General features: G+C 37.1%; 1 protein-coding gene across 2 annotated transcripts in view; it reads right to left on the bottom strand.

The window, feature by feature from the left end:
* Window positions 1-15,297: 15,297 nt before the first annotated feature.
* PDGFC (platelet derived growth factor C) overlaps window positions 15,298-25,923 on the bottom strand; it is a 124,354-nt gene continuing 113,728 nt past the window's right edge. For both annotated transcript variants that reach the window (XM_088163675.1, XM_014883684.2), the window contains exons 5-7: window positions 23,177-23,384; window positions 17,571-17,788; window positions 15,298-16,914 (exon numbers count right to left, since the gene is read on the bottom strand). In XM_088163675.1, coding sequence (XP_088019801.1) covers window positions 16,798-16,914; window positions 17,571-17,788; window positions 23,177-23,384 — 543 coding nt within the window. In that variant the 3' untranslated portion in view covers window positions 15,298-16,797. The remainder of the gene's footprint in view (window positions 16,915-17,570; window positions 17,789-23,176; window positions 23,385-25,923) is intronic.

The raw sequence follows: 25,923 nt of genomic DNA, 5'->3' as shown, positions 1-25,923 counted from the left end.
CACTAATTATATGTTATTAATAAATAATATATATGCATAAAATTTGTCCTATATATTTTACTGTTATTTAACATTTCTCTCCGTTTCCCTGAGGTATCAATCTCCCCTGTCCCCTCAAATCATTATTTTCTATTCCAAATGAAGCAAATATAAATAGAAAGAGAATCTGACATATGCGTTATTGAGCCAGTTTCCTGCATTATTTTTCCCCTTGAAATGGTTCACTGAAACATGTTCCACAGGGCATATGAAGGTTATAGCACCTAGTGAAAGGAAATACACTTCATAATAACTATTATTCCTTTCCTGAAGTTCCCATTGAGACCTTTCTTCACCTGATATCGTTTGTGTTTCTAAATTCCATCTTTTTTGTCTGATTGCCTATAAATTTTCTGAAATACAGGCAGACGAACAATCAGTCTTAATAAATCTGACAGTATAGCACTTGGACAGAACACAGAAGACATCAATGACAGTCTCTAAAGAGGCTGATCTTCAGTAGCTTGAAGGGGACCATTATAATATCCCTGTATTATTAACAAACTGAATTCATCTATTGGAAACACCACGTGACCTTCAAGTTTTAACACATGTTAAACCAAGACTCTATATATTTTACTAATGTTCCCTGAAATTTCAGGAATACATTATTAGCAGTTGAAATAGAGAATGTGCACAAATGCCCATGGAAATATATTTACTGGATATTCTGATTGTTATTATTTCTTCACAGTGCAATCACATCATTCATGTTACTTATGGCATACTTTCATTGTTCAGTTAATGTGCCTGTGCACATAAATGAGAAAGGGATGTGTATTATGGGATGGTGAAAGGAATACTGTACTTGCCAACAAATACAAGAACTACTCAGTGAGCTAAAGATGGCCTGCACGTACTACTCATAAATTGTCAGCTGTCTATTCCTAATTAAGTACAGCAAGCTCTCACATCTTGGAGTTGAAGGCTTGACCTGCTTCAATATCAGACCAGGCATCTAAACATCTACACCTTCTTCCCTCTTCTTCTATCCTAAGTGTAAAAGAACATTATTCATAGCTCAGTACTTCCTGAGTAATTTTCTAGGATAACTGCTAAAAATGAGATGCTGGGAAGTAAATGCAGAAAACAGACTTTTCTTTAAAGAGAGAAACTTATTAAGGTCTTACTCAGGATAGTAACTTTTTCCACTCTCACCTAGTGCTGCATTTAGCAACCACACCTCCCTTTGTCTTCTGATAGCGTTGTCACCACAATCATAACATACTTTTAGGTCCATTAAAGAACATCCAAACAGTTCCTCAGACTTAATATCTTGTCTTGTTCACCTGATATATCTGATTCCGTGTAGATGTTTGAATAACTTCAAGGACATCCAATACTTCAGAAGAAGAGTTGAAGTTTTTGTGATGTATGCATCTTAAATTCACAGTTTCTTAACTGAGATTTCATACATAACTAAATATCCATACAAGAAAATTAAAACCTGTCCACCTGGATCGTTCTGCTGGTCTTTGTGAGATGCCTGAGGATTTTTTTTTTTTTTTTTTTTTTGTGAAGATTCAGGCTATTTTATAGAAATATGTATATATACAATATGGAACAATACAATACAATACAATCTGTCCTCTAGCCTGCTCCAGTCTGACAACCGAAACAAAACTATAGAAAAATATGGGGGAATCAAAATATTCTGTGTATAATAATGCAAAGTGTAGCATATCTTTTATATGTTAATTAATGTCTCCTATGATTTTCTGCAACTGCAGACAAGATGAGAATAAGAAATAGTTAATTCTAGAAGTGACTGATATAAAACACAAGGAATTAAAGCTATACAGGGGGCTAATGTGTGGAAGTTGCTTTTACACATAGTAAAATTCTTTGTGGGTGAAAATGCATATGAACCCCTCAACAAGGTGGTGCACTATGATTTATACAAGAAAGCTTACACATCTCACCTACTGAATTGAGAAAATAATAAAATATTAGAAATATCACACATTTGTGAGATGGATCAAAAGTGCTATTCAGAGAAGGCTTTTGTATCTCTTTTTCCCAGATAACTAACAATAAGATAATATAAAATTTATTTTCTTTTGCAAACAAAGACAATTTCAAACAAATCAAGTTATACTGAAGTCCCACCGCCTGGAGAAAAGGAAATTATTTCTAGAAAACACAAGCAATACTCCAAAACATATGCTACTTTTAAGTAATAACAGTGAGGAGCTTCTGTGATAGTCTAGTAATTCTTGACTTGATTTGCTTTCCAGAGACTCCATAGTCTATAAAAGGACTGGAAATTCTTATAATGAACACTATAATAGAATTTATTATGCCAGAAAAATTAAGCCTGTGTCAACAATTCTATTATAAAATCTTGATTTTAAGAGTTTGTAACTTATCTCTATAAATACCACATGCCACACTGTATGTCAAACCATTATTTTCCTACAGCATAAAATTATTGCAATGATATCACTGATTTTAACTGAACAGAGGTCTTAATTAACAAAGATGAAAAACAGAAAATAACCTTATTGCTTTATCAATAAAGTGTTTATTTTTGCAACAGTGTGTCTGAATTTTAAAACATTCAACGCTTGTTCATAATTGGGGTAATTAGAGCGGGGATAGGAAGCAGCTTTCCTGTTGTCACTGAGTCTAATTGTAAAATATGCAACACTGAAGACATTCCTTTCTGTGTGATTTTCACTCCTTACAACTCATTCCTTTGTCAATATTATGGGTTTCTGTTTGCATGAAATTGCCAACATGATAGGAATGACAGCACAGAAAATTAATAAAAATATGAATATAACACAAGAATGTATGGTGAGAATACAAAGCTAATTTCATATAAAAGCTAAGAGCTGAAACAGACATACGTGCAACTAGGCATGTTCTCACTCTATAAAGTGTAGCCTATGAATGCACAAATAAGGAAACACACATGTATATTAAAATAGCACTTTTAATTTTGATGCTGTACCACAGAGATTTTCGACAATCCAGTGCCAATCTGGAGCCACACTTACATTTAAGCTCCATAGTTTCAGGCCTTTTTTTAGGTACATTAATTTAGATACTCAGCCTCTTATTCTTGCTGATAAGTTTTTACATTTGTAGCAGCCAAAAGAAGTATAAATTCAGATTTATTTCAATCTCAAAGGAGTGAGAGAAATGAAAAAATTCTTCAGCAAATCATTTGAATATTATAAGGTGTTTTAGGTTAGAGAGAAGCATTTGCCATGTCCACAAAGAACATTAAGAAGCATAAAATTCTCCCAGTTACATCAAAAATGGTCCCTAAAAACAAGAATAAATACCTGTTAGTGGTATATTGAACATGGATTTCTGATCTATCCCATACATGGTGAAAGGAAATACATCTGACCTGATGAAAACCAATTTATTTCATCCCATTTATGCTCACCTGTCCAAATAATCCATAGAAAGTAAAACGATTTCCATACTATCCTTCAAGCTATAGGTGGGAAGAAAAAGCTGCAAAAAAGACAGAATCACTGAAAAAGTAACTATTCCTGAATTCCTGGCTTTTCAGGTAATTCATACTTTAATTTAATTTAATTTGCCGGGCTAGAGTGTGTCTGAAGCAGTGCAGACACACACCAACCCACAAACTGGAATCCACTGCAACATTTAAATGCTGCAACCCTAGTTCTGCTGATTTGGGAAGAAAGCTGCACTAATGTGTTAAAAAAATCCAATCAAAACAAAAAGGTACCACAATTCTATTTTAATGCATGTCTGGGTTACTGTGAGAAAGCAGACGTTTCCAAATTATGAACACTGCATGCAGCATCTCAGCATCTCGTGAAATAATTGCCTGGGGAAATCACTGTCCTCCTCTTATGCAGCAATTCAATTACATGACAAAAACTGTAGGAGTCAGCCTGACTGGTATTCCAGGTCAGGCAACCATCTCTGATGAAGAGTTGTATCCCAACCCTAGACCATGGGAAGCATTTCTTTAAGATGAGGTGACCCCAGAGAAAAGTTCCCAAAGAGTTATGTGATTGCCCACTTCAATATCTAATTTCCTAGTCAATTATCACCACTCCCACACCCAGAATGTTCTCCCTTCCTTGTGTTCCTATTGGCCCCCAGTTGGTGCAATGTTCCACCCCACCTACCCCATTGGACCCTGCTTCCCCTTATCCCACCTCTGCACCAATTTCCCCTATACCCATTGGACCCTACTTCACCTGCTCTCCTACCCCATATTTAAACCTTGGACTTCCCTTAATCCTTGTCTTCAACCACCAGCTCCTAAAGAAACCTCATCCCCTTGGTTGTTGTATTTAGATTTTTGGGCCTCGTCCCACTTTTGCTTTCATTATTATTAAAGTGTATTATGTTACTAAGCCATAGTCATTGTACCGCTCTTCTTTTATTTTGTCACTTATACCCTGAATATCTGAGAACCCTAAAAAGAATTGTCGGGGACCACCCTCAACCCCGATAAAAAACTTCTGTAGTTCCATTTCTTTTTCATTCTGTAACCCCGAGTTCATTTGTGGTGCTATTTCAAACCAACTTAGAACAAATAAAGTTGCATTTTGCATGTCAATTCCATATTCCGAATTAAAACTGCCTTGTAAAAAGAAGGTACCATCACCTACATCCAACAGGGTAAATTAAGGAAGGGACAGGGCTCAGCAATTCACCAGGCATCAGTGACAGCACCAAAAATATAATGCTGATTTCCAGTTTCAAAGCTTGACGGCAGAGGAGAAGGAGATGATGTAATTACATACAACCCGGAAGCACAACCTGGTTATAAAAGCACAGAATCTGTAGTTCAGAATCGCAGCCTCAATTTCTCTGTTTTCTTGTAATGCAAGAAATGTTTGTGTTCTGGTCTGGAAAAAAAAAGAGAAATTTTCCATGCAAAGTAAGAGGGTAATTCATTACTATGTAATCTGCCAGTTCATTAAAGGTGTTTATGCACTATTGCAAGAGAGATAATAGGCACCCAGTTTAGAATATGTCTTTGTCATCAAAGAAAATTTTATTTTAAAATCACTTGGAGCTCATAACAGTCTAACTCCAACCTTGGCAGAGAGTACATTAAGCAAAAATCAGCATTCCTTTGGACAATTTTTCCTTTTTCATGCCAGTGAAAAAACAATTACGATTTAAAGACTCTATCTGTGACAAATACTGAAACTGATAGCCTTCAAGCGTTTGTGCACATTCATTTGTGAAGGAGCTATACAGGTATATGGTATGATCTCCTGTACTCAGCTTGAGTGTTTAAGTATTTACATGCATTCCTGCTTGAAAAGGGCCCTCCTGCACTCTATAGAAGACAGAAGATGATGCGGAAAACAGGGCAGACTGTTTGATGGGCCCTCGTGCACTTCTTAAAATGAAGATAAGATGGTTTCAATATCTGCACAATATAAAGAGACAGAAAAAGCATTAAAAACGGAGAAGCGAGGTCTCCAGCCCAGCTCTCCCCAGCTGAAGGAGTGCATGGTAATAGCACTAAAATTTCACTTTGCTTCAGAGGTGTCATGCACCAGAGGTGAGGAGGTATATGGGTCAGGCAGCACTTGACAACACACAGCCTTGTCCTCAAAGTGCCTTTGTGCCTGCGCAGCAGGAAAGAGGGTCTTTTTGTGTTTGTTACTGTGCAAATGAATCCATATTCAGATGTCTGATGCAACTAACTTGACAGTCACTAAATTGACAGGCAACATACTTGAAAATAGTCTTAAACTCTCAGTTACTTCTGAAAGGACAAAAAAAAGTACATGTCAAAAAGTTTTCTAACTTTAGTTAGAAAGCTGCATATCCCACTGCACATAAAAAAACCCCAAAAACTTTTAGAGATCTCTTGTAGAGTGAAGGCATCTTATTATTTTCCCATGGTTCCCACATCAACTAATTTATTTCACCCATGAGAAACTCAGGAAAATCTATTTTGCAGTATGTACCTCTGGTAAGCAATTTTGCTGGACCTCCAGTAAAAAGAAGAGATTGAAACAGCAGAAAATTAAACATAATACCTCAGATTACTGAAAACACTGTACCTGCAGTAAAAATGAAATCAAGCACAGTAGGCTGAGGGAACACCAAGGAACTTCACACAGGAAACAGAACATACTAGGAAACAGAAGACTAAACTTTCAAAGTAAAGATATTCTTGACTGCATGGTGGGAGGAAATGTCTAAGAGATGTATCCAAGCTAGTCTTTTTTAATTAATTTCCCACTTTCTAGGCTTGAGTCTCGAAATACTCATGCCATTTAAATAGAAATTGCAGCAGCTCATTCCAAGTGCAAAGGTTTAGGATTTGCTGAATTGAATGGTAATAGACTGAAACCAAGGATTACATGCCCCAATAATTAGGAAATAGCCAATATATTTAAACTTTTCTTTTTTTCTATTTAGAACTAAATATTAGCCAGTTGCTCAGTCACAGTAAACTTAAATCATAGGCCTGATCCTAAGATTTTATGCCTATTAAATGTTTTAATCAAATTCTCAGCCTCTTGACGTCTTCCTCAGCCATGTGCAACCACAATCCAGCTCTTGCCATTACCCTCTTCAATGGCTTTTCAGCAAACAGCAGAAAATCTCTCCAAATCCCTGCTCCTCCTTGCAATGTTTCCCTCTATGCTTTGCAGAAAATAGGCAAAGCACAACATGAAATAGGAACAGCTGAGCATTTAGCTCACCACTAGGGACTGCAGCTCAAACCAATGCTATACTCTTATGGCAGAAGGGCAAAAGTGAGCAAAGCATTCAATGAAAAGAAGAAAAGAACAGGCAAACATTCTGACATAACCTTCAACTTTTATGACTTGACAAAGTAATGACAACTAGACACAACCTTGGGAGATGAGTTTCCTTCTATAGCCTGAGAGAAGCCATGCCTCACAACATATCCAAAGAAACATCACACAGAACAGCACATTTGGTACCCAGATGTGAAGGCATGGCAGATCTCTCCCAGTGCAGCATACCCTCTGCCTAGATGCTTTCTGTCCCTGATGGCACACCCTTGCAAAGACAGTCAGGAGTCCTCCTGCCTTTTTGGCCTTGGAGAAGACTTTTGCAGAGGCACTAGTGACACTCCTTCAGGCTGCCAAAGTCAAGGTGCCCATTAACAGGTCTCTGTGATGCTTCTTTTTGGCATCTGAGTCTCAGAGCAGTGTAAAACACAACTCATTTACCTGCAATGGAGGTGCACGCCCTATCCCTTCAGAGCTTCTCAAACAATGAACACTAGCATTTCCCAAACAACCAGCTTCCTCTGTAAATACCATCCTTTGCCTTGTGCTTAGTTTCTTCAGTCTTCCAACACCCCAGTCCCTTTTCAAAGATTAGTTTCTGATGCCATTTTTCTTTTTCTTGAAGGGGAGATTTTCAAAGGCAGTAATAAAGTCAAACCCTACAGCCCATTGGCTCTCAAGAGATGCTTACCTTATATTTGTGTCCGTAAATAGTTCCTCTGACTCTTCCACCTTTCATCTGTAGAGATACTGAGCTTTTTTGTTTGGTTGGTTTGTTTTTGTTTTTTTGTTTTGTTTGGTTTAGGGTTTTTTTGGCATGGATGAGCTGCTCTTCTCCACATACTAATTCTATTGCTTAACTACACTGACACTGATCTAAAACATCCAAAAAAAAAGACCGTTTCTACTTTCTGAGGTGCATTAGCACATCTTGTAGGCAAGACGAATACACACAAGCTCAGGCAGTCCTGATGCACTGCTTGCAGTGAAGAAGGATGTGCACAAAAAATTTATGAAAGCAAATAAAGTTAAATGTTAAATTACAGGATTTCTACTTTAATCTTGTTACATTTTCCTATGAGAAGGAAGAAAATTTACGTTTTAAGAGACAAACCAACTCTAGCTCAGGAATTGGAGTCCTCTTTTTGCCAATAGGGAATGGTGTCTCATGCCATCTTCCTGAAACTTAAAAATAAATCTGTACCTGACCTCTTCTCTTACATTTAAATAAGATTGCTGCCATGACCTCACTGTTTAAAACAGCCCCAAAGGTAACAAAGAAGTTTTTCACTGCAGCCATCACTCAGAGTGACCTCTGAGGATTCTGCAAGGGCAACCAAAATTCTAAAATCCATTAAGGATGCTTTAAAGAGTTGTGAACTGTGCTACCATATTTAGGCAACAATTTTAACTCATCACACAAAATGCTTTGACATGGTTGGTTGTGGTCAGTATAGCAGTGATATGTTAATTTAGGTACTTTTATAGAATAAATTATTTATATAGATAACCTTGTTCACTGCTTTCACATTGGAAAGAACACTGTCTTTACTGACCTAAATGCTACCTTGAGCATGGGCAAGGGGAACTACAGCATTGCTTAAAAGCTCTGTTGCTTTTTCACATTCCCATGGGGCAAAAGAATTTTTAAGTATCAGGATAGTTCAACTAGCTCTTCATTTTTTTTCCCCTTCCAGAAGTCTAGGATGATGTCCTTTGCCTTTACATATTCTCTCAAAGAAAATCAAGGACAGTTCAACTTTGAAGAAGTCCATCCTTTCCATGGTTGACTCCCAGGGCTACTGGTCCCCAGCCCTGCATCCTGTGAGTATTTACATAGTGGCCTGTGAGTTGATGGTTATCATCATCCTGTGTGGCACCGTTCCTGCATTGCTGCCCCTGGATAACATGCCATAAAATTGCTCTGATGTCATTTCCTAAATGACTAGAAACTCACAGGTGAGGTACCTTTTGTAAGGACAAAATCCTGCTAGCAAGTACAAGGGGAAAATATCTATGTTCTTATGTGCTACATAAAGCAAAACCAAAACACAGAGAAACTGTTAAGTAAAAAATTTGGTAAGAGTTCAAAGGCTATTGCTTATACAAGAAAGTTGATTTTACTTGGAAAATAAAGGTGTAATTTCACATAGGATATTGGATTAGATATAGCTGTTTCCTATCACATAATGTGCCATTATTTCACATCCTTATCTTCAGTTTTTATCTTGAAAGCAATGATTAACAAAGCAGATATAAAGCTTTTTCTGAGAGAAACTAAAGAATTTGTCAGATCATAAACATTATAAGGCAATTTGATGCCTAGGTATATCCTTTATAGCATAAGAAAATGTTTGACTCTGCATATTAATACTTTGTTCTATGATGAGTTGAATATCTCAGTGTTAAGAGGAAGATTTAATGTTTGTGGAAATTATATGTGTGCTACTCACGGAAAGGCTAAGCTGGAAGGGGCCCCTGGAAATCATGTGGTTCCAGTCCTTTGCTCAAACTGGGCCACCTACAACCAGTTGGCCACATACATGTCCAGGTGGCTTTCGAATATCTACAAGCAGATGGCTTTTGAATATCTACAAGCAAGGAGTCTTCAAAATCTCTGTAAAAACTCTGTCAGTGCTTAGTCACCCTCAGAGTGAGAAAGCCTTTCCTGACCTTCAGAGGGAAACTCCTGCTTTTTAGTTTGTGTCTGTTGCTTCTGGTCCTGTCAATCACTGGGCAACACTGAAGAGAATCACTGGTTCCATTCTCTTTGCACTTTCAGGTATTTGTACAAATTTATGAGATTCCCTTCTAGCCTTTTCTTTTTCAGGTTGCACATTCACACCTCTCTTAGCCTTTTTCATACGAGAAGTTCTCCAGTCCCTTATTATCTTAGTGGGCTTTTGCTGCACTCTCCCCAGTATGTCCATGTCTCTTTTGTATTGGGGAGCCCAGAACAGGACACAGCACTCCAGGTGTGCTCTCAGCAGTGCTGAGCAGAGAAAGACTTGGCTCCCTCTCCCTGTTGGCAACTCTTCCTAATGCAGCCCAGGACACAATTAACCTTCTTTGCCACAGGTACACGTTGCTGGCTCATGTTCAACTTGGTGTCCACCAGGAAGGACCTTCAGATCCTTTTCTTCAAAGCAGCTTTCTTGCTGGATGGCCCCTGGCATATATTGGTGCCTAGGGTTGTACCCCTCCAGGTGCAAGACTTTGCACTTCACTTTGCTGAACTTCATGAGGTTCCTATAGTTCCTTTCTCCAGCCTGTTAAAGACCCTCTGCACAACACCCCAACTTTCTGGTGCATCAGACACTCTTCTCAGTTAGGAGTCATCTACAAATTTGCTGAGGGTGCATTCACTCTGCACCAACATCTGGAGCATCGATGAAGATGCTGAACAGGACTGGACCCACTATTGACCCTGAGGGCACACATACTGCTCTCCAACTAGAGTTTCTGCTGGCCTGATCAGTCATCTAGTTTTCAGTCCTCCTCACTGCCAGCTCATCCAGTCCACACGTCATTAGCTCCTCTAACGTAGCTATCTAATTTAGTTTCATTGATTGCATGGAATAAATCCTTATTTTTACAAGTAGGAAAAAAGCTAAATTTCTTTGGCATTAACATGTCACACCGCTAAACTACTGGAAATGTACAATTGCCAAGGTGACTGAAAGGAATTCCTCACAGTCACAGACTGTGGTTTAGGCCATAATTTTGTCTCTTTTATTTGAGATGCTAACACATCTCTATTTAGCAATGGTTATGCTTTAAAGTTTGCCTCCAATACTTCTTGAATTATTGTTAGCAATAGTCAACATTTCAGCACAAAAATAAATGCTAATATTTTAATTTATCTGCAAGTGATGGGAAAAAAATGCCAAATGTATGAGAAAAGATTGTTCAACCTGAGTGATGTCTTGTGTACAATGAAATGTACAGTAGGAAATATATATACTAACAATGCTTTATAAAAGAACACTTGGTAACTTTTTTCTATCCTTCCTGAAACTAATTAGTCTATATGACACTTTTATTGTTTTTATTAAGCACTTCACAGTGCATGCAAGAAGTGTGTTACATCTCCTGTGTATGAGTTACTTCAAGATCCCACTGCCTGTTTGGTAGTCAAACAGCTGATCTGCTGCTTTTGAACCTGTTCAGCTCAGCTGTTTGCAAAGGAAATCAAGTTTAAGACACTTATAATAACCATCTTTCTGTGAGGCAGAACCTGTGCTGAATTTCAGTACTCTGTGATCACATAATACAGAAGACACATTCATTTCTTTAAATGGGCTGTCTTTTACAGCTCCTCCTGAGGATGTTATGGGCTAAGTTAATTCAAACTCAGGCTAAAAGAGTCCTAAACTGCTGATTTATGGAATTTGGAAAGCTAGCATACTTGTATGCTTTCATCAATGATTGCCATGAATAGAGACAAGAACACTGAACTAGATGAGCACTTGGTCTAAGGCAACAAAGGCCTTTCACTTGTTTTCTTATTCATAGACTTCTAATTCTTCATAATCAATAACCAGTTTTCTAAGTGGAAGCCAGCCTGTCATCAAGGACCGCATGCAAACCATATCTCACATATATGTACAGACTGCTTCCCAAAGAGCCAGATGCCATAAAATTGTCATCTAAGGATGCCCTCTCACCCTGCTCCCCAGTCAAGAGGAGAATGTTTCTGACTGTATCAGAAGTTTATGTTTAAGCTCCAAGATTTAACTACACAGCATAAAACAGAGTAAGATTGTTGTTATAGTTAGTTGCTTAAGGCTCTGCATGAAAAAGCTTTTTGTAACTCAGATATGCTTTGTTTTTCAACACTTACCTTCAGCATGGGACATGAAAAGTAACTAAAGTAAATCACAGGTAGACAAACATTTTTTGAGGCCTTGCATGTGGTGCATATCCTTTCTGGAGTACAGTGGTGGAATTTTGTTAATTTGAATACCACACACACTTCATCTAGTCTGCTATGACTTTTCAATTATGTGAAGGCACCAAAAGAGCCAATTCCTGCCTGGCACCTCCTCTCTGCAAGTATATCAAAAGGCTGCTTAGCCTTCAAGGATAAAGATGCTATATGGTACACAGATCACTGATTTCTCCTCACTAAAAAAATATATTAGTCACAATAAAAGATATGTCACCCTGAAGGCTGAAAGAATCAGGAAGTCCAGCTTTTTATAACCTGAGGAAACAGAGACCTATATGTTTACTTTACTGTTTTTGAGGGTAATCATTCAATTTATTACAAAAGAATACAGACTTTAAAAACTATTAATGAGTTTCAGGTACTGTCTGAGTCAAGGCCCATCCCACAGATATGTGTGAAGCAGGACAAAGATGGAGAAACAAGTTTCCTTCCCAACCTTGCCAATTTACTGGGATTCTGCTCAGTGAAAGGAAAGCAAATCTACTGAGATGTGATTTATCACTCACCCTAAACAGGAGAGACACCAGATCCAAGTTGGCTTGGATCTGTCTTCAGTGAAGCAGAATCTGAAGAAGGCAATAAGGGCTTGAGTCAAACTGGCACTTTGCCTTTACTTCATTAGGCAAAAAAAAAAGCTGGCCAAACAGCCATATGGAAAGCCATTCCAGAGTCAGACTCCTTAAGACTCTTTGAGAAAGTAATGTTTTGTTCAGAAAACAGGCCTGTGTATGAAGTATTCCTGTTGACGAACCTTATGCACCTAACAGAGTTGTCTCAGCTAGGAGGGACACACTTTGCCTCTGTACTTGATGAAGATAGATGAGCTCAGTGAACGCTGACGCAGTGCAAGATTCAGAGCAGGAATATAGCTTATGTACTATCACAATTGCAAAAAACTTGTCATTTTTCTCCCATGACTGAGCTGTAAACTTATGTTTCTTTCAACAGTGTAGAAGAATTCCAGTGATGCAACAGGCAAACTATCTTCTCTGAAAAGTCTGTCCAATTTATGCTGAAATAAGCAGCCATATTTTTACACTGTGATTTTGGCAGACAAACAAAACAACTATTCTTGGGTTTAAAAGGTGCACAAAAGGACTTTCAGAGGCAAATTGATAAAGTATCCCATGCAAGAAGTGATATAAAGAGCAATCTTGGTGAAAGTAATTTAAATATATCAGAGAGTCAGAAAAGTTGGTCTACTTAGCTTTAGCACCTGGTTTGAACAAGAATCTTGCAACCATGATTCTTTAGCATTTCTGCATAAGGTTTTGTGAAAGAGCTTTGAAAAGTAGTACTATTATTATATCTTCAGAAGTCAAACAGAAAGCAAATGTTTACAATGTCATTTTCACTGTTTGAGTAATCAAAATGAGACTATTCAAGCAGCTAGCATCCGAATTGCAAATTTTCAAGAGTTTCAACACAGTTGTTAGAAAAGCAATCAGGTAACAGCTTGCATTAGGTGATGCACTAACTAATAAAAACAAATCTTTGTGTTTCTGTCTATCTTTTTTTCTCCACGCACTCTGTTGTGTCATCCAAATTTTTTTCTCTTCTTCTGCTGAAAAGGAGCAGTAAGCCTGTTCAACCCGGCATAGAGCACTTAAACTCTTTTAAGAGACAAGAGATCTGCAGTTAACGCCCCTTGGTGAGTAAAGATTTGGTGCTTCTCCATGACTCCCATGGTGGCCACAGCTGACAGGAGAGTTCCAGGAATGTGACTATCTACAGAATCCATGAAAACAAGGTACAATATCAGTTGTCAGCTCCCCCACCTTTCCTCTGGGGGGAACAATTACTTTTGACTGAAGACATTTACTGGGCATAGGATAAAACCTACAAAATCCAGACTATGCTATTTGGATCTTGTCTGTTTACAGGAGCTACTTTATTCTACTTGGTTGTTTCCACTGTTTAGACCCATTAGCCATTATTGCCAAACACTGATACTTACATTAATGCATTTCAGGAATTCATGGCATAAAATAGACTGCAACATTTTTTAAAACATCTCCACAAAGATGGAGGATCAAAACCTGCAACTTCTATTCCACATTAGAAAATCACAAGCTTACTACCCTCTTTTGTCAATCTTTTTCCACACATCCTTGGCATTCAGCTGCCGTCACCTGTAGCTGTGAAAGGCACAGTCAGTTTCTTGTTAGTAATTCATTATTAATATCTTCAGTCAGTTTTTACCACACCTTTTGCTTAGAAGTCACCCACGGCCAGGGGCAGCTGCTCTGCCTAGCACAACCCAGGATGCAGCACCAAGCAGGATAACTGCATTCTTCACTGCTCCCCTCATCTGATGTCTTTCCCACACCCCCTCCTGTAGGAGAAATGAGCCTGTCCAGACTCTTTCAGCTAGGGAGGAGGTGGAGCGTCAAATCTCCTGAACGTCTGAGGAGAGGTGGAAAAAATGAAGTCCTGGCAGAGGCAGTGAGAAGACAAAGTCTGAGCATGGAGCCGAGGGGGAGGCACAGAGCTCAAGGATGCTCAGCAAGCGGGTGGCAAACAGAAGAAGTGTGGATTTTGGGTCAGACAAGAGAGACAGCCCTGTGAAAGGGATACAAGGAGCAAAGGGGTAAGGGGCTCAGATGCAGGTCCACAGCAAGCAGTTGGGAAGGAAACTGGTTCAAGAAATTGGCAAGGAAGAAAATGAGCCAGAGAGGGGCAATAGGAAAAAAACTACTTGCAATATTTGGAAAACATTACTCTCCATATCCCACATGGTTCCAGAAACTCTCCATTACTCTGCTGCCACCAAATACTTACTCCAAAATTCATGACCAGCCTTCTTCTCTAACCAAGTCTACAGAGAAGATGAGACCTCCTGCATTTCCTACAGCAGAATCTTCTGTAATGGAATTACATTTTTTGATTCTTCTGCTGAATTATGATGCCAGAGGCTATGATTTCTATCTCTACCTTGACTTGCTGTTTAAAAATTCTTTAAATTAAAAAAAAAAAAAAAGGGGGACAACATTAATGCATTAATGCAAAGCATTTCTGGTCAACAACATCCCTGCAAAACATTTCTGGTCAAAGACTCAAAACTCAAGTAAACCAGGTTTATTGTGTGACCCTGTGTAAGTTGGTATTTTCATACAGCATTAATATTCAGTCTGGACAATTATATGTCACATTTATACCAGAAATTATTCTTATTAAGTAAGAGTTTGAGGGTGGGGACAAAATAAGAAGCCACCTGAGTATTTTCCAGAACTGGTATCAAAAAGTCATACCAACTTGCAGAAAACCTAAAATTTCATCAGAACTAATTTCTTTATGGAAACAATAACAGAAGATGTTGATTCAAACTGATGGCTTCACATCACACAATTTTGAACTCTTTGAATGTTTATACAAATAACATCACATTAATTCCTTTCCTTTTTCTTCTTGTGGATTTACAGTAATGCAGAAATAATAAAGCAAGTGGAAGTCTTGGCAGCAGAAGACTTTTGTTTTCAGAGTTGGCTTTCAAAATGGTAGGGAGAAAATCACCATCCTAACTTTTCCCATTAAATTGTATATTGACAGGTACAAATATGCAACCACACTGAAACATTTATTCTCCCAAAATTAGCATTATTACTTTATTTTGTGATTCATTACAATCTGAAAATCCAATAGTCAAAAAAATAAACTAGGCATACTGTTATAGCATTTTACAAGCAAAATACTTTACTGTTTCTGTTTCAATTTGCATAGGGTAGGATAAGTGTATTGGTTAAAGAGTATAACATACAGAAGAAAGATACCATAGAGTTCATCAAACTGCACTGCAGAGCATTACGTTCCTGTAAATGAACAGTACTTAAACAGCTATTTCTGTCAATGGAAAACCATAAACTTCACCATTGACAAGGCTGCCTTCCCATGACCATGATGCATCATGATGGCTACAAGCCACTGGTGTCTCTTCTTACATTGAATGTCTCCTTTAAAGAAATTAAAGAGTTAAACAAGCCAGAATACATCTATCTATGCTCGCTTCTTTTCTACCTGAACAAAGACCAGTATGGAGAGAGGGAATTTTTAAAGTCAGCTTGTGAAACTGGTTATAGTAACCTCTGTCTCTCATATTTTTAGTCTCATGGAGCTAGCAAGCTTTGAGCTTCATCCACACATCTCTGTCATACCAGCATCCAGGTAAAAAATTGTACTTTTCACTTTGTAGAAACAAACTGCAAAGAGATCACACTTCTTTCCTACTGTAATCACATCTCTGTATAAATCTGGCTTTAAAGTCTCAGAAAACTAAAAAGTAGTTGATCTACGTTGTAATAATAAAAAAAATTAAATACCTTTGGTAAAAATAGATATATTTAACAAGTTTAGAAAAGCAAATAGTTATATTGTCAAAAGGAGAGTATAAAAATGTACACGATAAAAATAACAAACACACAAAAAAATCATCAGCCATAGTAGTAAGAATAAAGGCGTTGTTCTTTTCAATGTTTGCTTCCTCAGCTCACGTTATTGTCCAGTCTTCCTTCTAAAAGGCAGGAGCTTTACTTGAGCATATTGAAAAATCCAGTCCTTCCTACCAGCATTAGACGAATTAAATTCGGAAAAATACAGTCTGTTTTAACCCAAGTTTATACAACAGAGAACGCTTTGATTTAGAGTATGTAGGAGTAGCTGAACAGAGAAAGATTTCAGGTGTTTTCAACCAGAGGCCAGATGTACTTGAGCTGTAGAAATGAGACAGCCAGCAGGATCAAGTCTCCATGATGTCAGCCTTCTAAATCTACTTTTTACTCCTAAATTATAAATCCATGTATTGCCAAGAAAATTGTGGGGGACAACAATAATACATAGATTTTAAATCCCTCATTGATGCCTTTCTCCCATCATTTCACTGGGCCTCCAAACAGAGCTGTCACATAACGTATAATCCCAGTTTGGCTTCTCCTCTTTTTAGAGCTCACTGTAAATCTTCAAGACGGAAGATCCCCAAAGCAAACAACTGAGATTACAGAAGGAGATAATGCACAAGCCCCATAATAGAATCAGCCATTGATTGAATGTGCTCTCAAAGAAAACAGCACAATTAAATTATGTTTATCCTTCAGTATTCCCTTTGCACACACAGTCACACTCTTCGTGGTGTTCCAAGGGTACATCTGTCAATGATTTATGCAATCCCCGGACACCAATCCTTGGCTTCAGCTGAAGAACCTGAAGAAGAAGAAGCCAAGCATCAAGAAAATGGCAAGTACTTCATCACACACCTAGACTATGTGCTTACCAGATTTCACTGGAAACCCACTGGATAACAGGAAGCATATTAAAACTGAATTTCTTAATTCCACCCACTTGTTACTATTTTTGCTTTTACCTCAAGCCATTTACAAAATTGCTTAAATCATGTTGAGCGTGATTAAATCACGTTGCTTTACCAAAGATGACTCTTGCAGTTTCAGATTTCCACTTAATTTTATTTAAGAGCAAACAGTAGAGTTAACCCAAGTAGATAATTCTATAATAAATAATTCTAGCTATCAATTTATAGCAATGGAAATGAACAAATATTTATTTTTTCATAAAGTTGATATCTGCCACTAGAGAAAGAAGAACAAAAGGTATGGTTGTGATGTGTCTGAATTGCACCAGTAAATACCTTAGAAATTAATTAGTCGCAGAGAAAAGTATATTAACAAGGAAGATTTTATTTTTTCAGTGCAATACCTAATTAAAATGCTAAAAAATATTTACTAAAAGTGCAAAACATAAAATATTAAAATATTAATATTGGTGCATCTATTGTTTTAAAAATAAACACCTTGACTGGCTTTCAGTATTTCCAAACATGCAAATGTAAAAACAGTGCATACCTCATGGTATTTTTTGGTGACTTTTGTTGGCACACATTGGCACTCATTGCAGCTCTGCTGGCAGCAAGCACAGTTTCCACCACAGCGTTTCACCAGCAGACACAGCGGCCAGAAGATGGTGTCTGTTCTCTTCAGCTCCTCCCTCAGGGACACCGAGAAGTTGCGCGGGGTGCAACTGTACAGCCGCGCCTCCTCCTTCAGCAGGTTCAGATCCACCACTGCAAAGAGACACAGAAAACGGTGCCTTCCTGATTTCCAATCCAGGACGATTTGTGGCAAATCAACTTTAGCAGTGCAGAACCCATGGGGAAGGTTCACTGAGCAGGTTCAGCACAAAAGTGTAATGCGGCAGTTCCATGAATACCATGAGGCTTAAATGGAATGATCGCTGCATAGTGATATTCACCAGCTAATGCTAGCAAAGTTGGTTTAAATTAAAGTAAGATTTGGCTATGTTCCACATGTTTTATCAAACCAACCCTAATGGAAGTCATTTTGTTTACACTAATACTCTGAGTTCCCATGTTGCTATTCTACAGTCGTTTTGGATTGGTGAAACACAGAGAGCAATTAAGAATCCTGCAAAATTAAAAAAAACATTTTTAATTCACTTGCAATAACGCATTCAAACTTCTTCCTTGTCAAAATTTCAACTATTGCATCTTTGTCAGGGCATTGCATATTTAAGAAAGGATGGAACCACTCATATCTAACCAGAAGTCACTTCTATGGACTAAGAACTTCAAGAAGTTGTCATCATCAGGAAGTTCTGCACAGAATAAATAAGTGCACAAGATTGTATATCTCTATAACTATTAGTAGGCTCCATATTCTCCTCCCTCTTCATAGCAGCATATATATGAATTTCTGTTGTTTCTCTAGGTTTCATTTTCTCTTCATGTATCTTAAATAAATGTTCCTCCTTGTAAGCAACTAACTTGAAGTGCAAGTTAAAAATATTAATATTTGGCACCAGTTTCCCTATAAACTGGTTCCACTGTATCATGTTAAAGTTACACTTTGCCAATGGTTGAACAGCAAGTTCATGAAAAGAGTTGAAAGAGGACAAGCTCCTTTATGTTCCTCTTAGCAGCATAGTCAAGAATTAACAAGCCTTGAAAGAAGCAGTTAAAATTGGGAAAAATTAATAAGAGTGGGGAAAAAAGTGAGAAGCAATGTAAACTGAATTTATTTCAGAAATGTCAGACTATAATGATCATGATCTAGGATCTTTTGTCTGAATTGTTTTTCTCTACACCTACCACTAAGGAACAGAAGTGATGTCTAATTTACAGGGATATTACTCTCTCTGTTTTGTTAAAAAACAAAAACATAAAGAGAAAATGAAAACACTATGATAACATGGCTATTGAGATGAGTGAAACAGATGCCCCGAACAAAGTGGCAAAGACCTTTAACCAACTGGTTTTAAGCTAAATCAAGAAAAACATAGGGGGAAAAAGAACCCCAGTGCATTAATATTGCTTAAAAAATAATGTCATCCATTAATAAATAAAAATATATACAAGAAAACTAAAATAAGTTTCTGATCTGAATCACCCTCTAGAGAAACACCTTTTTTTCCCTCTCTGCTATGTAAAGAGCCTCAAGAGGTCATCATGGAGAACTTCTGCCTATCAAGGCAAGATAATTCTTTCTAATTCTATTTAAACACATAAGACATAAAAAAATTTAGAAGCTGAATTTCTTTAGCAGAAATTCTCACTGGTACTCTCCCAGGAGCAGATCATTGGGAAGGAATTTCAATCCATGTTTCTTCAAACATTTCTTTTGCAGGTCATATCCATATGCTGGCATACATAAGTAAGGATTTATTATTGTGAAAGGTCATTTAACTCACTGAAGCCTGTTCTTTGCTTGCACTCACAGTGAATGCCAAGCTGGGGTGCTTCATTCCATCACTATCGGCTTAACATAGGCTCCTAAATAAACAAGCTGAATTTTAAGAGGGAGGAGTGTGTAATAACTCCAATAAAGTTACTGATAGGATACCAGCCTGCCTCCCACACTGCAAGAGCATTCCTTGGAGAAAGTTGAGAAGGGAGCAGAGGAAAAGACAGACAAAACTTCTGGGGGAGACATTCACTGTGAGAAACCAGAAGTTATTTAAGCTCTTCTGATCAGCTAATAGCTCTAGGCTGAGTCACTTAAAAGGTGGATGTGTCTACCTCCATTAATCAAGGACTGTGGACAGGAATGGAGTATTTCTTTCTTCTGTTATGTTTTCAAACATATAATAAGTGAGCTGTCTGAATGAGGATAAAATGCCTGAAGCACACTGTGAGAAGTGCTAGTTCTGCTAATACTTTCTCCTGGAAGATTGTTTCTGCAGAGACTGATATGCTTGGTGTAGTGAATTTGAAGGAGCTAAGCTTATGTGCTGCTCAACTCTTCATCATGAGGCATTGAAAGTGAAAGCTGGGCACTGTCACCTCTTCCAGCAGACCCATGGAGCACTGGGAGAGATTCTTGTGTGGTGATGTCCTTCTCCATTTCCTCCTTCCTTCTGACAGCAGCAGGGGAATGCATCCATTTCCATACCTACAGCTTGCTGTAGTTATAGAGAAAAGGACTATACACTAAAATAAGCAGCATGTTACTCACTTTGTCACAAAAAAGGAATTTATTTGAACTCAACCCCTCAGACCTGCAGACATTAATTTTAAAAGGGCTCTGTTGGAGAACACACAGTCAGTTCTTAGCAGATATCTTCCAGCGTGCTTTACTATTACAACAGGTTTCAGGAGAGATGAACAAATGTCATGCAGGATTTCCATGCTTTAAAATGTACTATGGTATATTACTATGATACCTCACAATGAACCCTTGCCCTACCTTATATAATTCAATTTCATTAAAAGGTCTGTGACAAATTTATCTAGGGCTTATATAATCGCTTCTTTGAAGTGTGTGAATGAAGCTGTTATTTTTTCAAAGGGTAGCTGTCTGTTCAACATTTATTTTAACACACTGTGGGCATGAAGCTAGATGAGAGAATGTATATATTCCCTTAAAAGTGTTTACTTAACCACAATAAAAGGTTATGTGGATTTCCCAAGTGCACTGAGTTACAGTACCTGTTATAATGTGAACATTTAAACACTCCTTCAACTTGGCTTCCACTCATGTATCATGTTTGACACAACAATCAAGGTTCTTTTGTCTAGCACTAGATCAGAAGGAGTGAAAGGCTCTGCAGTAGCACATAAATGAGAAATGCTAAAATAAAAATTAGTGGAGAAAAATGTAGATGCAGGTAGGCCTACATTAAAGTCTATTGCAAGAGTGTGTCTACACTGGCACACTTAACTGAACTAATCCATGTTCACAGCAGCCTGAAATTAATTGTGTTATGTAATTGGCAATGCAATTTTCTGGCATCTTGTTGGATGTGTATCGAGTACCACAGGGAAACCTCTTTACCAAAACATTTTTCCAGCTGAATACTGCTTTCAAAGTCAATGAAACAAATTAAATTCCAGTTGCGGCACTTGTATGTGAGCACAGATAGCAGCAGAATGGTTTTCATTCCTAAGCACTTTGGAGATGTTCCTGAGAATGTAAGTTTCTTACTGGCTTCTACAATAGGAGCTGCTACAAAATCTCAAGCAAGAAGTGGGGTATAAAAAAAAAAGTCACATAACTGTACAAAAGCACAACTGCTAAGGACTGTGCTTTGATTGGGACTAATTTTTTCTCCTTAAGGAGATTTCAGAATATGATCTAATAATTATACATCGATTTCAGTGGGAAATGATGGGATAATTTTTTTGCACAGCAAAATATATTTTATTTTTAAGCATGTTTAATAGTATAAAAGAATTTAGGACTATATTTAGATGTCAAAGGTTCTGAACTTGGTGCTTCTTCTTTCCTGACTAGAAGTTTTTGGAAGCATTTTATCCAGAGAAAACACCAGAGACAGAAGTTCTCTGGAATTTAGGTTGTCTAAATATAGTTTTTTCATGCAAATTGTTACATAGGAGTAGGGGACATTTCTCTACATAAAGTAAGATACACTTTTTGAACTTGTTAATGAAAACAGGACGGTAATTTAGCTTTTACACTGAAACACTGTAAAAATGAAACTGATCTAACCATGAATCCAAGAATTTGAATAAAACCAAAAATTTTAGGATATGCACTTCTGACAAAAATTTCTTAAAAAGGTTTTGAAAAACAGCAAACATGCTGCTTGAGAGAATAACATGGGGAAAAAAATAAAAATAAGTAAAAGGTTTTGCATTTCCTATCTATTGAATAGTCCTATGTCATTTAAACTGGATATATTTTCCACCTCAGGCTATTGTATTACAGACTCAGTAATGCAGTCTGAGGGTGGTCTCTAAGACAAATGTGGCAATACCATGATATGTTTATTCAGTGAAAAAATCTATTTCAGCATCTAATTAGAAGTCTTTAAAAGATTTACTCTGATAATTTCTTTTTATGATGGGTCTTGCAGGGAGGTTTTTTTGTCTCTACAGATGTTAACCAACACCTGCATTTTGTTTTTCTCCCACTTACTGTGTGCTTATGGCATGCATTGGGCAAATACTAAATCTCTTTAATTAAGGAAGTGTTAAATGACTGAGAGCTTTTAAGGATATTTCCTCCTCCTTGGCTCATAATTTAGCTGCTCTGTGCACAGCTATAGCAATATGGATAGGGTACAAAGGTTGATTTCTGGGCTCTGATCTGAATTAATGGTCAAACATTAAATTATACCTCTGAAAGGTTCTACTTCCTCCCTTTTCTTGATGATCAGTTGATAACCTTTTAGTTTACATCCACCAAGGAAGTTTGTTCAGTTATGCTCATATGTTTTCCTTTTCATGCTGTATGGTGGGCAAAGAAGGTGGTATTGCCTTCACGCTATCCATCCACATTTAATCCGTAAAATGAAATAGTGGGTAGCATCTGGATGGGACGTGGCAGGAAATTCACGAGTGTCAGATGTAGAAGAAAGAAAATGAGTTGCTGATCAATAGATCTACAGATTTTGAAAATGCAATCTACTTTACTTCTGATGAAGTAAAAAACTGCATGATCAACCCAGACATGGACACATGGTATTTCCTAAAGTGTCCTCAAAGAGAAACATTTAGGCAATTGCTCCCAGTTAATTTCATATAGAGACTTAAAAAATTCTAGGGAAATAAACAATCATTCACATGATACAGTAAGTGTAAGACATTACCAACCTCAAATAAAGATTTTGCCTTCCATAATATAAGAAACCCACATATTTCAAATATGTTACGTTGTTAAGATGCCCAGTTACTTTAGAGAAATAAAGATCTCCTGGGTTCCCTACAGGAAAGTTCCTCCTACTGTGATTGCTTCTTTTTATTATTATCTTTTAATTCCCCTTTGCTGCCCTATCCTGCTAAATTCATTTGAGTTTAGCTACTGTCCTTTTTCAAATAATACGATGGTGAGGACAGCTAACAACAGTGGTATCTGCTCTCTTTCTAGCATATTCCTTTCTTGGAACCAAAACTCAAGATGAAGGATGCTCTTAATTCTTTGTCAAGAAATCATACCCATAGAAAGTTGCAAGGCCAGAGAGAAGAGTAAATTACCTTTTGACTTCCTCCCATGAATGTATGCTTTCCCAAGAAGTTGCCACGTTGGCCTGTACAAATCTTCCAAATCCAGTTGCCATCGATCTGGTTCAAGATAGCGGATAAGGTCTTCCACAGTGCTGAATCCAGCAACTGCATTGTTTAATACATCCAAGGGCAAGGCTGATGGGGGTAGCAGTGATGGGCTGGGTGTTTCTGTGTGGTGCTGCAATCAAATCCAAGAGAAGAGTTAATGGATCTGCTTTGGCAAAGTGCTGTACTTTACCAAGTTACATAGCTGGGAAACTTTGTAAGTGAATAGCTTGTTTCCGAAGTACAGTTTATCTAATAAGACAAATGACAAGAGTCAAAAAGTACCTAATTATTCTTTAGCAATAAGTGTAAACAAACTTCCACCACAGTTTGCCTACTTCTTACATTTCCAGCCTTGCAGCTAGCATGCCACTTTACCTGTCCTTTGAAGATATTCACTGAGTGACAGATGGGACTTTAGAAATAGAACAAAGGGGATTAAAAAATATGGCCCCATTTACAGGCATTTCCTAAACCCATCTAGAAATCTGAAACATTTGACATTCTGCCTTTCCTCAGAAACTTAGCCACAATTTTTGTCTTCTTGTCCGTCAATGCAAAATATTAACATACCCCAGTACAAAGACAGCAAATATTCTTCCTCTCATCTATAGATAAAAAGAAGCACCAGTTGTGTTTCATACAGTACTAAGAATTATGTTTCTGGTTCAACAATAATGAACAGAGTAATAACAACATCTGGCATAACTAAAATTATTTCTCCTTTACAAAGAAAGGACAAAAATGTTGTTGTTTTTTTTTTTTTTTAATGAAATCAAAATGATGAAATTGAGTCTTGAAAAAGTACTTTACCCCAGCACAAATGTCACTGACAAACCCAGTGGACAGGAGTACTTAGTCACAGACAATTCAAGCAAAGTGAGGCATCTGGTTTTGTTTTCTCAACAATCTAATTTAAAAATTATGCATTGATTTGTATTTTCAAAAGAACAAAAAACGGCAGGAAGGTAAGCCTAAGTAGGAAGCTGCTTCTGAAGCACCTGAAGTTTAAGCTTTAGGATTTTCTGTGTGCAGACATTACTACAGACATTATGTCTGCAGTACTGCATCAGAGCAATTAATCTGGATCATGTAAGAAAGATGAAGAAAAATTAGAACATGCTCTTAGGGGATGGAAAAGACAAGAATATGTGTTTATATAGATATCTATATTTAAAAACCCTCATACCACTTAGTGTCCAAATGGCACTCACAGTACTGTAACGTTAAGTGTGTATATACTGTATTTTTTTTCCATTTATAATGTCAGATCAATGGTAGGTAGTCATTTACCTTTTCAAAATGATCAGGGAAATTGATGAGAAATGTAACAGTTATGCTGGAAAAGAAGACTTAGTAAAATAATTCTTGCAACACTACTCACTCAGCAGAAGTTTTCTAAAATATATATTCCAGTGGTAGCTGTATCCCATACCAATAATAATATTTTATTTTCTGTCCTCTAAATTCTGTTAAATATGCAGTTTTGGTCAGCTAAATGTGTGGTTGAAAGAACAGGAAATAGGAGTAACCACCATAGCCTTCATATTTTTTGCTCCAAGGCTTTCTCTCTCTACAACTTCAAGAAATGCAGCCACTAGAAGGATTTGTGCTGCTTTTTAACTGGAAGTCCTGCAAAAATAATACAAAATATAGATTAAGTCTTCTGCTACTGTTAATTTTACAATATTTTCATCTTGCTAATAATTTCCAATAGAATTGATGAAACAGTTGTTTCCCATTCTAGATGAATGTAATTTTCAAAATATTAAAATATTTCTTCTTCTCTTTGCTCCATTGCCTGCATTAAAAATAGTAAGATGTTGATCCATCTATTATGTTATGATAATAAAGCAAAAAATTCTGGTCTATAATTTAAATAGTTGCTCTTAGCAAAATATGCTACTTAGCATAACAAGCTTCAGGATGGTGCTGTGACACTGTAATTCAGATGGTCAAAAAAATAAACATTCCAAAATTTTTCTTCCTATTTTTCTCCACAGTGCGGTAAAAGCCACATTTCCTGGTTTGGAGGTGCAGGGTTTTACTAACATGAAAAACAAAATCAGTAAGAACTGAAGTAAAAAATAAAATCTTCTATTTTGTTTCCAGGTGAAGAATTTACTTCAGAGTCTTACTTCTGCAGGGATTTTTGTTGTCAGAGAAATAGGTGGATTCTAGAAGAAAATGTGTTGATATAGAATCTATTTCCATATTTACAATTTACATCATGCACACTAAACAACACATATGTAGCAAGTAGTCCATCGTTTATGGTATTCTGGATTCAACAGGCATTTGCCTGAGTCAAATTGTGAGGATATGGTGAATCATTGCGTTTAATGGTAACACAATTAAAGTTGCCACTGCTTTCTAGCCATTCTCACAGCAGCCTAAAGCAGAAAGAAAAAGTAATTGAAATAGCAAAATTATACAACTTTTAATGTTTTAGAATAAAGTCATTAGGATCTCAGGATTAAGAATTTTTTTCCAATAATCTTTAATGTTAGTCAATTTATATGGCAGTTAAAGTGTAACAAAGATTAAAGATAATTGATATCATAAAGCTATAAATGCTGTATATTGAATTTGTGACCTAATAATCTTTATGAATTCTCAGTTCGATAAATGGCACATTTAATTATACTTTACACTGTTTTTACTTGCTAGTG

This window comes from Sturnus vulgaris, chromosome 4 (genome assembly GCF_052056855.1).
Source record: "Sturnus vulgaris isolate bStuVul1 chromosome 4, bStuVul1.hap1, whole genome shotgun sequence".
Lineage (NCBI taxonomy): Eukaryota > Metazoa > Chordata > Aves > Passeriformes > Sturnidae > Sturnus > Sturnus vulgaris.
The sequence above is the reverse complement of the archived record's forward strand: the minus strand, read 5'-3'. Positions and strand labels throughout refer to the sequence as shown.